Genomic DNA, 14444 nt, shown 5'->3' with positions numbered 1-14444 from the left:
ATATTCTGTTTTTAAGAATAATTAAATGTAATACTTCTCTAATCAGTAGAGCTAAGAGTTGCTTAGGACATTTTTGCAGTACACTTTAAAATGGGAAAATTAGAAACACTTTGTTCCTTCACAATCAGAGCAATTATCAATGTGTATTTAAATATTTATTTTTTCCATACATAAAATGTGTTCCTAAATTTTTTTGTTTGTAGTGGAATATTTCAGATTATTTCTTCCAAAGAGGTGAAACCATTGAAAAAGAGCTGAACAAAGAGGAAGCAGTATTGCAGAAGCAGGCAGAAGAGAAAGGAGTGTTGTTAAACCGTCCTTTCCACCCAGCACCGCCATTTGACTGCCTTTGGCTCTGTCTCTATGCCAAGCTGGGGGAACTGTGTGTAGATCCACGACCTGCAGTTAGAAAGAGTGCTGGACAGACATTGTTTTCTACAATTGGTGCCCATGGAACTTTACTTCAACATTCAACATGGCACACAGTTATATGGAAGGTACTGAGTAAAAAGCTGCTGTAGAATACAGCATCCACATTTTGGTAGTCTCAGTCTCTTACACGTTCTTATTGTAATACCAGTTTTAATTCTTATACGATTTTAAAAGATAATATATAATTTACACACACAAAGTAGCTAGCAACTATTTTATCTTAAACTTTTTTAAAGCTTCCAGTTGGTATCTTTTTCCTTCTGTGCTGCCCCTAGGCTAGCTTATCACCATTTTTACGTCATCTTGATTTTTTTTTTTTCCCTCCACACAAATGTGCTCATGAAATTGACACCAGTATTTCAGTTTGTGTCCTCTGGTCTTGGACTGTTGTTTTGCTCATTCTTACTCTCTCCACACAGGTAGATGCATGATTCCTTTGCATAAAATTTTGGTGCCCTTTGTGAGAGCAGCATGGCCAGCAAAGACCCAGTCTTCCTTCTACCTCAGATAGAAAGGAAGACATGGATCTTGTTTCTACTTGAAAAAATTAAAGCAACTTCCTTTTCCCCGGAGAAGAGCACATGGAAAAAAGTAATTCCTTATCCATGTGACTGGGCTGATCTAATAGAAGGCTTAGCTTTTCTGCCACTTCTGTTTCTGGCCCTCTTCAGCCAATCAAGCCTATGTGTGAAAATCCCTTTGACCTAGAACCTGGGCAGACTGCTTGTGCCCCGTAGGACTCATGTTCCACTATGATCATACCTAGCTTGATTCTGCTGTCACACATGCCATCTGCGTGGCACTTCAGACCTATTGATCTCTGGGCATCAGCCAATCTAAAGGAGAGACAAATGCACATACCTACTAAAGAGGCACTTCATAGGTTTCTCAGATTTTCTCTGGGAAAGAGCATTGTCAGTGTGTTGGTCTTTTATTAGCACTAAGGATATTCTCAAAGTTTCTGATCATGATGATAGTAGCCCTTCATCATCTCAAGATCCACATGTCAACTTATCTGATCAGCTGGCTGATTCAGGTACCCGCACCTCCACAGGTGCGAAGAAGGCTGGGTGAAATAGGGTGCTTTCTGGGACTTGACAGGGAAAGGGGGAAAATGTGTGCAATTTTATTTCCTTGTTACATTTACATAAGTTGAAATATGTGACTTAAATAATCAATGCATCCTTTTTCTGAATATCGTAGGTTCTGTTTCACCTGTTGGATAGGGTTAGAGAGTCTTCCACGACAGCTGACAAAGAGAAGATTGAGTCAGGAGGAGGCAATATTCTCATTCATCATTCAAGGGATACAGCAGAGAAACAATGGGCTGAGACATGGGTGTTAACATTGGCGGGAGTAGCGAGAATATTCAACACTAGGAGATACTTACTACAACCTTTAGGTAGGTTAATGTTTGGAAAGTGGGGTTTTTTTACTAATAAAACTTGGTCAGACAGTTTCAGTGCTGGCAGTTGGCACATTAGATTCCAGTTCTGTCAAATGTAGCAATTAAAATATTTAATATTATTGCCAGATGTTGTAATACAACTTTTAATTTGTTTTGTGATAAGTTTTTTTTCAGTTAGATCACTGGCAAAGTATTTAATCTGTTTAATATGTATTCTATAGTATCTGCTTTGAAATGTAACTATGGTGAGCCTGTAATCCCAGGTGCTCAGAATTAGAATTCTTAAATTCCAAGTGCAGCTACATTTGATGTTAATTCTGTTATTCCTCACTCCAGGTGTCAAATATTTGTTAAAAACATAATTTTGTAAACATTTCTTGAATCATTGCCAAAAATGCTGCTGTTTCACTGAAGGGTTAAAATCCATTGCTAATGTAATAACCTGGTATATGGATTTGTGTACAGGCTCAAAGTCCAGAGTTTGGTCAAGAGGTCAGAGAGCTAGCAATAGCTAAGAGAAAGCAAAATAACCAAAGATAACCTTGCTTTTTCTAAAATATGCCTGGTCAGCAAAACGCCAAATGTTGGGGCAATAATTGTGTCTTATTCAAAGTTGCAAATAGAACAAAGAAGCCCTGTTTCTGTTGTAATAGTTTCTTCTGTAGGGAGATGTTCTTCCCACGCATACAACCTTGAGTTTATAAAAGGTTCAAGCATGTCAGTATAAGATATGGCCTCCTCCTACCTCCCTTTCCCAGGGACCAATGCCTGCCTTAAAACACAAATAAGCAACTTAAAAGACAATCTTTATTGCCATATACTTTCACTGTTTCTTTGCTTTTACCCCTAGATATGTATCGGTTAGACAATCAAAGGAGCTACTTCATTCCTATGCACCCTAAATCAAAATTCAATATATATTTTATACTAATACCATTCATTAAAGTAATAATTAAATGCTAAATGTTAATTTGTTAACTTGAGACCATGAGCAGAGACATTATGTAACCTTTTAACCATTGGCTACTGTGCTATCATGTCTTGCAGCTAAACCTATCCGGGGATATAGGACTGCCTACCCTGCCACTTTCCCCTGCCCATAAAAAATCCATATATTCCATTGTAGTCAATTAATTAACAGTGTCTCTGAGCCTAATAAGCAAGGTAACAGTCAGCGCTGTACGTAATAAACTCCTGTGCTTAACCTCTACACGGTGTAAATTTATGTCCTTCATTCCCCTCAGTTTGCTGAGAGAGAATTTCTAACACCAAAAACATGTTCTGTTGTCTCAAACTATTAACAGGCCGTGATATTTTAACATTTATATATAGCTTTCTTCTGTCCTATTTTCCGCTGTTGACTTCTAAGCTGTATTCTTGTAACGTTTCCTAAATCCTTCATGTGAGCTTCTGAGTGAACTAATTAATGGAGGGGAAAAATTGGGGGTCTTGGGGATCCACTAGCACAGTCAATGATGTACATAATTTTAAAAAAGGAACAAGGGAAATTTATTAGGGGGGAAAATGTGACTTATTTTGAAGTGGAAGAAATTGAAGATTACACTCTCTTTCAAGTGATTCTTCTTCCTCTTTACCCATCCACTTTCCCTCTAAGGACGTGTTATTTTTAGTTCAAATTATTTATTTGATTCACTAGCTGAAATTAATACTGGTAAATCCATCGGTTCTTTTTCCTTCTAAATCTTTCCTTTTCTCTCCCCTCATCATTCTTTTTGTCTCTTCTCTTACGTTATTTGCTATTCTCCCTTTTTTTTACACTCCCATCTCTTCTCTTCTGCTTTTCTCACCCTCTTTCTTTTCACTCTGCTTCTTTACCCTCCTTTCAGAGTAGCAGCCGTGTTAGTCTGTATCCGTAAAAAGAAAAGGAGTACTTGTGGCACCTTAGAGACTAACACATTTATTAGAGCATAAGCTTTCGTGAGCTGTAGCTGTAGCTCACGAAAGCTTACGCTCTAATAAATGTGTTAGTCTCTAAGGTGCCACAAGTACTTCTTTTCTTTTCACCCTCCTTGTAGCTCTCTCTTACTTATTCTCCTCTCCCTTTTTATAACAACTCACCATTTGGGAATTTGCAAAGTTATTAGCTATATAAAGTAGGATTAATTAGCAAGTGCTGACACTGCTTAAACTGTACAAACATGTATAACATAAATGAGCTTAGAATCTAACATAGACAAAATGTTTCAGTTGAGTTAGGCTTGTATGCATACTGGGGTTCTAGGTTAACAAATTGCAAAAGTACTTTGAACGTCATTTTCTAAGTACTCTAAAGTGTGAAATGGCATTTCTTAAATACATTCAAAATGGAAAAACGATAGATTTAAGGAAGTATATAGTTGGTGAAAGGTAATTTCAAGTTGTGTTGATGAATTTTTGCTATCTACTTGGTCACATTGCCATGACAGATTATGAGAAAAGGTGAAAGAAAAGCAAATGAATATTTGATCTGCTTATGTTTCCTTTTAATTAATTTTAATTGAATGTACAGGCTTTGACTACATGTGATTATCCTGCAGATTCTGATATAGTAGAAATAGTCATTTGAATAAATGTGATGAAATAGGGGTACTATGAGGTGTGACGTTTTCATGATTCTTTTCTAGTCATGGATTTAAACTACCTAAAACCAGATTTAAGGTTGCATACATACTAGTGATTTATGAGTAAAAACATTGCAGGAATGTTGTAATTAAAACAACCTCAGACATTATAAACACTGAAAATTCAGAGTGAAGGTTAAATTTAACAGAAATGCATACATGTTAAGCAGTGGAAAGGCACAGTTAAGGAACCCAAACAAACGTCACTTCCTCCTGTAGTGACAAAAATAGAAAATCTTAATGTGTCCTTAAAAGTCAGTTTACTCTAGTCTGGGACTACAAATAGTATTATGCGCTACCAGAATTGTCTTATTGGGTTACTGAATGGTGTCACTACAGGTTGGAATTGAAGTTGTTTAGATACCTTAAATGTGTGTTTAACCCACTCTCCTGCCCCTTACTTTCCATTATGCACACCATCCCACTTTTCTCCTATGCTTTTCCCCCGAATTTCATTGCACATCACCTCATGTGTTTTTACTTCTGGTCCTTCCTGCTGAATCGATCTGATGAAATGTGTAGTTTTTTAAAAGAAATGTGTAGGATTAAGAGTTATTGTGTCATTATTGTTCATGACAGAGTTTCTTCATTTAGCTATGAAGCTATGATACGTTTTGAAGAGGATGCTAAATTTCTTCAAAGATCAATTTTTTAATTAATTCAAGCAGATTAACTAATTTACTTGTAAATTCCCAGCAAATTCATTTTGTACTAAAAAATTGAATGCTGCAGTTTTGAGGAGGGTACACAGTTTCTTCATTACAAAGTGATTGCAACCCTTCTTTAATGCAAATTCAACCTTAACTGCGGAACTGTGAATAGAACTTCCATAATAAATACTTTGGCTTTTTCATGGAGAATTTTTGGGAAAGGTCGTGGTAACAATGTCCCAATACAGGGAAGTGGAGTTATGGCCATGTTCTGTAGTAGCCACTTATTTAAACTTTGCAGGAAAAGGCCTCTACATTTAGCTTTCCTTTGAAGACACTTCATAACCTCTTGGATATGTACTTACTCCTCCCTTTACGCATCTTGTATTAAAATTCTTATTTTAATTTGATCTTGTTAGGTTTCTTTCATGTGTTTTCACACTAGTTTTAGGTGAGGTACCTTGCTGCCACATAAATTCTTACCTAGTTGATATAGACTGGCATTTTCAAATGAGCCAAAGGGAGCTAGGCACCCAACTTTGAATCTTTTGAAAATTCCTTTCTGGTGTCTACAGGCCTCCACTCTGTGGCCACTATTCTTGTACTCTGTCTCTGTGAAGTCTGGCTTCTGCTTTCTTGCATTCTAGTAGCTCTGTGCCATAGGAGAATTGGTCTAGAGCACCCTGGCCTCATTTCCCTGCTGCATAAAGAATTGAAACAAGTGAGTTACCACAGAAAACTGGAAATGGAAGACTACATGCCATGTTTAACAGCAGAATAATTCTCTCAGTATATTCATTAGCAACCCCTCATTCCCCAATCTTCCCATAGTTCCTATTTCATTTACTAAATTAAGTTTTGTGTAACTAATATATTCAAAGTTTTGTTAATCCGATACACCATTTTAGGTATTTCCAAGTTAGTGACTGTACTTCTAATTGATATAATTAACTTAGAGAGTAGTGCCTATCTCTCTTAAATAACTCCCTCAATATCTGGCTACTATACAATATACCCATGACTTCGTGAATGTATAATTGTCATGGAATTTTGTATCATCAAGAGAACCGTGAGAGCATATTAAATGGCTAGGGATCTGACCCTGCGACCTTTATATATATCTAACTCCTGGTGAAATTAACAGGCATCTGGGCTTCAGCTTGTTGTCTGCAGGGGTTAGAAAGGAATTTCCCCCCCCCCCCGATGCACAGTTGGCCAGATGCATTGTGTGTGTGTGTGGGTGGGGGCGAGGGGTGTTCTGGCTTTCTCTGAAGCATCAGAGATTGGCCAGAGCTGGAGACAGGACACTGAGTGGAGTGGACCAGTACTCTGAGGTAGTACAAAGAATCCTATTTCATAGATGCCTGGCTGGTATATCTTCCTCACATTCTCAGGGCCAAACTGATCACAAGTTTTTGAGTTGGGATGGAATTTTCCTCCAGGTCAGACTGGTAGGGACCTTGAAGTTTATTCAGCTTTCCTCTGCAGCATGGGGTGTGGATTGCCTGCTGCAATAATATGTACATATCTCAAATGTACATATAACCAATAAAGATGCTTTTACTATGTTCTTAACCAGTTAAGTTAATATCTTAGTGCAAGCTGATAAATTATTTGCTGTGAGAATGATATAGATATATATATAGGTAGTACTATAGCAAATGAAACAATAAATTCACATTACTGTGGCCCTTTTGGGTAATATTGATTGCTAATTTGGCTCCAGAACCACGGAGGTCGAAGTGTCACTGATATATACAATGATATAATTCTCCTTTATGTGTGTGCATCATTTTTGTTCACAAACTGATTCTTTCTTTGAAAGCAGGTACCTTCCCCCTCCAACTCCTATGAAATGAAGGGGCAAAAAAAAAGTCTTAAACTGATTCAGCTTTTTTTTTAAATAGGAGATTTTTCCAAAGCCTGGGATGTTCTTCTTGATCACATCCAGTCTGCAGCACTCAGCAAAAACAGTGAAGTTTCCTTGGCTGCTCTGAAAAGTTTTCAGGAAATTTTACAAATTGTCTCTCCTGTCCGAGACTCAGAGAAACCTGATACACCACCTGCTATTAATGTGCCTGCCCTCTTAGGGGCAATGACTGCTACTGGTCTGGGCAGATCATTCCTGAGAACTGACTCTATAGGAGAAAGAATTGGAAGATACAATGAATCCGAGCCACCTGTAATAGATGAGATTGAAGATTTAAATCTTTGGTGGGCTGCCTGGAACACCTGGTATAGGATTGGCTCAGAAAGTACAAAGCCTCCAATTACTTGTGAGAAATTGACTTTCATACCCAGCCAACCTTTTCTCACAGCTTTAATTCAGATATTCCCAGCTCTCTACCAACACATCAGAACTGGTTTCAGCATGGATGATCTCCAAAAGCTCGGTGTCATTTTACATGGTGCTGTTTCAGTTCCAATCAGTTCTGATGCCTCCCCTTTCATCCTGCCATCTTATACTGAAGCAGTTTTGACAAGTTTGCAGGAAGCAGTGCTTACAGCTTTAGATGTCTTACAAAAGGTAATAATACAGCTTTAGATGTCCTTTGAAAGGTAAACCATACTATGTATTGGTTCTTTTGCTTTGCCACCTGCACTGTGTTGAGTTAAATTAACCTTAGTTGCCTAGTTACTTCTGGGTTTGTAATGTACTATTCTTATGTAAAAGATAATTTTGCTCCTTTTGAAGAACAATCAGAACCAGAAGCTCACCTTGTCTCCTGTCCCTACTCTAGGCTTCTTGCCATTCAGCAGCTCTGTGTTGACATGAATGGTGTAATCTTTAATACAGTCTCTTCTGAATCACTACGAAAATACTTAATATTCAGTGCTGTATTTTCAAGAATTTGCTTGCTTGACTGTTAAGTTTTAGCACTGTTGTTAATGGTCTGAAAATGGAGTGGAGGCAATACACTCAGCCTCTGTGGGGGCAGCTTTTCTTACATTGTTCACTCCAGCAAAGTCTGGAAGGATGGTGATCCTAATTTAAGGACTTGCAGTTGTGTAAAGTGGAGGGGAAAAAAGCATCAGCTTTCTCTTCCTCTTCTCCTCTCTCTTCAAAAATCTGCTCTGTCATAAAAATAGTAGCGCTTTGCTGCAGAAATTCTTATCAGAGACCTAGTCCCTGAAGAGCACCATTCATTTAAGTGAATTTCTGTAATAGAGCTAAAACACAAGGCGGCAGATAAGGGTGATCTGTATGTTCAGATCTCACAACTATTTTGTGAAGGAAACAATCTATTGATTAAATTAGTTATATCCAGTAGCCTTGATTTCTTTTAAAATTTATCAGATTAGATCTCCTTGCTCATACCTTTTACATTGAAACCACCTGTCAGCATTTGTTCTTAATGTGCTGCAAAATGAGAGCTATGTTTAAAAAGTAGAAGGCATTGGCAGAAATGAAATAACCCTCCAGGAACTTTCCTGCATTTTAAAAGAAATATTCTGGGTGGAGGAAAACAGCAAACTGCTGTATTTCATCCTAGCAGGTTTCAGAGTAACAGCCGTGTTAGTCTGTATTCGCAAAAAGAAAAGGAGTACTTGTGGCACCTTAGAGACTAACCAATTTATTTGAGCTCGATGAAGTGAGCTGTAGCTCACGAAAGCTTATGCTCAAATAAATTGGTTAGTCTCTAAGGTGCCACAAGTACTCCTTTTCTTTTTATTACATACACAAAGACCATGAAACAACACCTCCTCCCACCCCACTCTCCTGCTGGTAATAGCTTATCTAAAGTGATCACTCTCCTTACAATGTGTATGATAATCAAGTTGGGCCATTTCCAGCACAAATCCAGGTTTTCTCGCCCTCCGCCCTCCCCCGCCCCACACACACACAAACTCCCTCTCCTGCTGGTAATAGCCCATCCAAAGTGACCACTCTCTTTACAATGTGTATGATAATCAAGGTGGGCCATTTCCAGCACAAATCCAGGTTTTCTCACCCCCCCCCCATTTTTTTTTTTTCTTTCAAAAACCGCACACACAAACTCACAGCAGGAGAGTGAGTTTGTGGGGGGGAGGAGGGAAGAAAACCTGGATTTGTGCTGGAAATGGCCCACCTTGATTTTCATACACATTATAAGGAGAGTGTCACTTTGGATAAGCTATTACCAGCAGGAGAGTGAGTTTGTGTGTGTGGTTTTTGGAAAAAAAAAAAAAAGGTGGGGGGGGGGGTGAGAGAACCTGGATTTGTGCTAGAAATGGCCCACCTTGATTATCACACACATTGTAAGGAGAGTGATCACTTTAGATAAGCTATTACCAGCAGGAGAGTGGGGTGGGAGGAGGTATTGTTTCATGGTCTCTGTGTATATAATGTCTTCTGCAGTTTCCACAGTATGCATCCGATGAAGTGAGCTGTAGCTCACGAAAGGTTATGCTCAAATAAATTGGTTAGTCTCTAAGGTGCCACAAGTACTCCTTTTCTTTTTTCATCCTAGCAATGCACCTTTTTTTCTTTTTAGAACTGTAAAAATATTCCTTTGCAAAAGTAACTGTCCACATATTCATTCATATTTTCTCTCTCTCATTAAATTACTAAGGTTACAGAGTGAAGCACTCAAATGTTAGGAAAAGCCAGAATTAAGGCCTAATTTCTGAGTACTTCACTGTCAACCTTAATAATGTTCTTTACACACACAAAGCTACATTAAATTTTCTAGGTTTTAAAAAAGCAAACTGAAAAAACATGGTGGTATATAGACACGCATGTGTTTCGTCAGCAGAGTTGGACCCTTTAGACCCACCAAACAGTCCTCCACTACTTTGATCTAAGGGAATAGCTAATAGCAATAGTTTGGTTATCATCCTCTATGTGGACTGAAGGGGGAAGGGAGACTTTGGCAGAGGGTTTCACAGACATTTGCTGACAGTAGAGGAATGAGTACACTCAGGGATCTTGGGTTCCATTCCAAGTTCTGGAGGGGAGTGTTCTCTAGTGGGCATAGACACATCTCCCCCAGACTGGAATTTTTCTGCTCCATCACCTGTAGCTTGTCCCTGTCCAAGTCCTGTCTCTTCCTCAACCCTAGTTCCTCATCTAAACCCGTCTCTCTTCACCTATCCATTCAGTCTCCAGTCCTCAGACTTCTCACTCCAGTTCCAGACCTCTTGCCCAGCAAATCCTAGTCTCATCAGTCTCTCTCCCCCACACCCCTCAGTCTGTTTCCCCAACCAGTCCCAGGATCCTGCCTGCATCCTGATCCCTCATTCAATCTGTATTTGTCACTTATGCTGTCTTGCAGTCACCCTCCCTGTTTCTCTCCCTGACTTCAAGTCCCAGTCTGCTGCCCAGCCAGTCCCAGTCTCTTCTCCGCAATTCCCAGTCCCAGTTTCCCTCTCCTCTCCCTGCCTGTCCCAGTTTCTGCCACCCCTCAAATTCCTAGTCCCAATCTATTCTCACAGCCCTCCTTACAGATACAGCTCTTGTCCCTTTTGCATCAGATAAGGCAGTGTTCTCCAGCAGTCCGGGCACAGCAGGGGTCATTCAGAGCAGAGGAGAAACAGGCTTCCTATTCTCAGTTTAGCTATCTGGACCTGGATTAGGCATGGCCAGGAGCATCCCAGAGCTGCAACTACAGGTGAAGTCCTGCTGAGCTCCAGGCTGGAGCATGTTCATTCTGAACAGAATCTTTAAAGGAATTTAGCTGCTAAAATCTAAGTCTCTACTGAGCATGTGCAAATTCCAGTTTTTCAGAGGCTTACAGCTTGGCTAAAATGGGGCAGATTTTCACAGGGATGGCAAAAGTCACATTGTGGACACAAAGTTCCTCCCACACCCTGGTCAGATTTCAAGACCCTGCTCTAGAACATGGGGCGCTAGACCATTTCAGACAAACGGTCAGGAGAATTTTTTAACATGGGCAAAACAATATATTTTTCCCTACCCTGGTTCTCAGAAACAGCCATTCCATTTTGGATGAAATTCCTTTGCACAACACTCCTGCCAATCCTCATACACACACACACACCCAAATAACAGTAAACACTGTTTTCGGTTACTTATAAGTTTGTAAAACTTTAACTATTTGGCCTAAAATTTTCCATGCTGGATGTCTGATTATTTGATTATTATTTATTGTTAGAAAGTAGTAGAAGCTGGGGACACTGCATCATATATGTTCTCACACGAGTCACACCACTCAAAAGCAATTCATGAAAACACAGGAATGACTGGAAAAAAACACAAATGTGATCCTTGGATGTATAAAAAGGGGAATATCAAATAGAAATAGGGAAGTGAGCGTGGCTCTATACCTAATATTGATTAAAAACACTACTAGAATACTTTGTCTAGTTCTGGTGTCCACACTTCAAGAAGGATGTGGAAATGCTGGAGAGAGTTCAAAGGAGGGCCACAAAAATTATCCAAGGACTGGGAAACAAGCTTTAAGATGTGAGGCTTAAGGAGCTCAACCTATTCAGCTTATTGAAGAGAAGAGTGAAACGTGACTTGATCACTGGGTATAAGGACTTGTAAATGGAAAATGGGGGGCTTTTCAGTCAGGCATAACAAGATCCTATGGCTAGAAATTGAAGTTAGATGAACTCAACCTTAAAATAAGACACAATTTCCTAACTATGAGGGTTATTAAACATTTGATTATCTTATCAGAGTAGGTGATGGATTCACCATTGCCTGGAGTCTTTAAAACAAGATTAAATGTATTTTTAAAAGGTATGCTTTCATACAGTTTTTGGGAGAAGTTCTGTGACCTGTGTGGTTTTGGAATCTGTGACTTCCCTACGGGGATACCCTTCCTTCATGGGTCATGGGGAGAACAGGATGGCCTGTGTTGCCCTCATTATGTTCATAACACTTGCAGGTTGGCATTAAGATAATGACTATAATCAAATCTTATACTTCCGAGCTTCAGTCAGTCTCCTGCAGGGGTAAGAGAATTTTTTTTTTCCTGATGCACAATTGACCAGATGTATTCTGTTTGTTTGTTTTGCCTTTCTCTGATGCATCAGAGATTGGTCACAGCTGGAGGTGGGACAACGGATGGGGAGGACCAATGTTCTGAGACGGTACAGGGCATTCTCTTTCTCGATATCCGGCTGGTGTGTCTTGCTCACATGTTCGTGGGCATACTAATCACCAGATTTGGGGTTGGGAAAGAATTTTCCCCTGGTTAGCTTGGCAGGGACTTTGGAGGTTGTTCACCTTCATCTGCAGTATGGGTCATGGTTCGCTTACTGGGATCATCTGGGCATATCTCACCTAATCAATTCCTTGCCATAGAAGGAATAAATGGAGGGAGTCTTCTAACATGGAGAGGGGTTTGGAAAACCCCAACGAGGAAGGGGCAAGACATTTGATGTTAAAGAAAATTAGTGGAGTAACTTTATGGGATCATTGGCTTCTGCTTTGAAAATAAATGTCTTGGCTTTGCCTCAGAATTTATATAGCAGCAGGAAGTCGTCGTCCTGTTCTGTTCCATTAACATCTTCTAAGTATATCTTAACTAGAAAACCCTGTATTATGGTTGTCAGTTCTGTTGAAATCTTTCGTATAGTCCTCATTTGATGTGCATTCCTTCATACAATATATCATTTTTGAACTACCAATTAAAGCCTTGTGATGATGACTTCTTGCAATGTTAAATGTTCCTCAGAGTAGGACTTCAAAACACTGTGGCACAGATCAACAGACAAGACACTCTGGCTTAATACAGAGCATCATGCTTGCTGAGGCCAGTTTCTGCTTGATCCTACAGCAGTCATCTTGCATTTATGCCACCAATCTGTTGTCACAGAATTTACTGTATTGTTTCAAAAAATTAGCATTATGATAACATAGCAAGAGCAAACAAAAAATAAACATAACAAATATGGCCAAGAGATTGCTGCTGATAAATTTGCATTTATATTTTTGTAAAGTATATTCTAGTTTTTCTGAGAGTGGTAGTTCCTCTTTAAAAGCTCTTAATATTGGTGTAGTTCTTGAATGCTGAAATTTCATGGGGTAAATATTGTATTATAATGTTTGGCTTTTGTTTTTTATAGGCCATATGTGTAGGTTCAGAAAACATGCAGATAATGTATCCAGCAATCTTTGATCAGCTTTTGGCATTTGTAGAATTTTCCTGTAAACCGCCACAATATGGACAGCTGGAAATGAAACACATTGCAAATGCAAAATATAATCAGGTAATTTCGTAGGCATCATATCTGTTCCGTTTTTAATATGATGTCTTGTGAACAGTCCGTTCAGCTTCAGATGGATGTGGATTACCAAGACACATCCATTTTCCCCCATCTGCAAAAACTTTCTGTACATCTTGTGCTATCAATTAATTCATTATTATTTAGTTTTTGCAGGCATTTTCATCCTCTCTATACATTTTCTTTCCTATTGAAACTTTCCTTTCCTCCCTAAAGGAAAATCCTTTAATGAACATCAGACACAATAAATCTGAATCTTCCCAGGGAATCCAACGGAACTATCTTGCTTTATTTTATATTAAAAATTTAATTGGACTTAAAGTAATCTGTTTTGAAAAATTCTTCCACCATAGTGGGCAATTTTTGAATTTTGTACGCTGTGGAGAAATAGAACACAATAAACTTTCTTTAAATCCATGCACATACTGATGGCTTTCAGTAAGCATGAAAATATAATTTAATTTAATTTGAGGTAATTGTTATATATGTATTAATTTTTCTTATTCTGTTTGTCCTGCTACACAATGGAATCCCACTAGATACAACTATTTGCACCGGTGAGTTAAATTTCCTTAAGATTGTCCTAATGTAGTAGTTTTGCATAAAATACAACATTTGACCTACTAAAATTTACCTTACCCAAATCTACTTCACATGCTCTTACTCAGAATGTTATGTTCTTTTCTTCATAAACTATTTTTTGCTTGTATCAAAACTGTTACATTATGAAATATATTCTTGAGAATCTTGCATGTATAAAAACATGTAAAATGCAAGTTTTCTGTTGCATAACTAGTGTTTTTCCATGTTTTCTTCAGTAGTGTACTAATTTTATTTTTCTAGGCAGAATGGGTAGCATTGAATTATGTACCATTTGCTGAGAGATCTTTGGAAGTTGTGGTGGATTTATACCAAAAGACTGCTTGTCACAAAGCTGTAGTTAATGAGAAAGTTCTTCAGAACATTATTAAGGTAAAAAGTTTGCATTCTGTTTATGAACTAAAGTATGACTTTTATTTGGAGCCATTAGGGAACAGTGTAGATAGTACTGTGACTGGTTTCCCCCAAGGTGCCAAATGGAACTGGGGTACCACTGAGCCCTCTGACCCAACAGCCTAGGCTCCCTCTCACTCTATGCTGCTGTGACAAACTGCA

The 14444-nt window shown here is 38.7% G+C and overlaps 1 protein-coding gene across 7 annotated transcripts in view; it reads left to right on the top strand.

Annotated features, from left to right (window-relative positions):
* MON2 (MON2 regulator of endosome-to-Golgi trafficking) overlaps positions 1 to 14444 on the top strand; it is a 158003-nt gene that overhangs the window by 104075 nt on the left and 39484 nt on the right. For 6 of the 7 annotated variants that reach the window (XR_013347902.1, XM_077833626.1, XM_077833597.1 and 3 more), the window contains 6 exons: positions 204 to 497; positions 1636 to 1834; positions 7019 to 7638; positions 13131 to 13274; positions 13829 to 13846; positions 14133 to 14261. Coding sequence is in view for 6 of the 7 variants with exons in the window: in XM_077833626.1 (XP_077689752.1) it covers positions 204 to 497; positions 1636 to 1834; positions 7019 to 7638; positions 13131 to 13274; positions 13829 to 13846; positions 14133 to 14261 (1404 nt within the window). In the remaining variant the exon portion in view is untranslated. The remainder of the gene's footprint in view (positions 1 to 203; positions 498 to 1635; positions 1835 to 7018; positions 7639 to 13130; positions 13275 to 13828; positions 13847 to 14132; positions 14262 to 14444) is intronic. The other variant, XM_077833604.1, reaches the window with a different exon arrangement.

The sequence above is a fragment of the Eretmochelys imbricata genome, chromosome 1 (assembly GCF_965152235.1).
Source record: "Eretmochelys imbricata isolate rEreImb1 chromosome 1, rEreImb1.hap1, whole genome shotgun sequence".
Classification (NCBI taxonomy): domain Eukaryota; kingdom Metazoa; phylum Chordata; order Testudines; family Cheloniidae; genus Eretmochelys; species Eretmochelys imbricata.
This window is presented reverse-complemented; position numbering and strand designations above follow the sequence as displayed.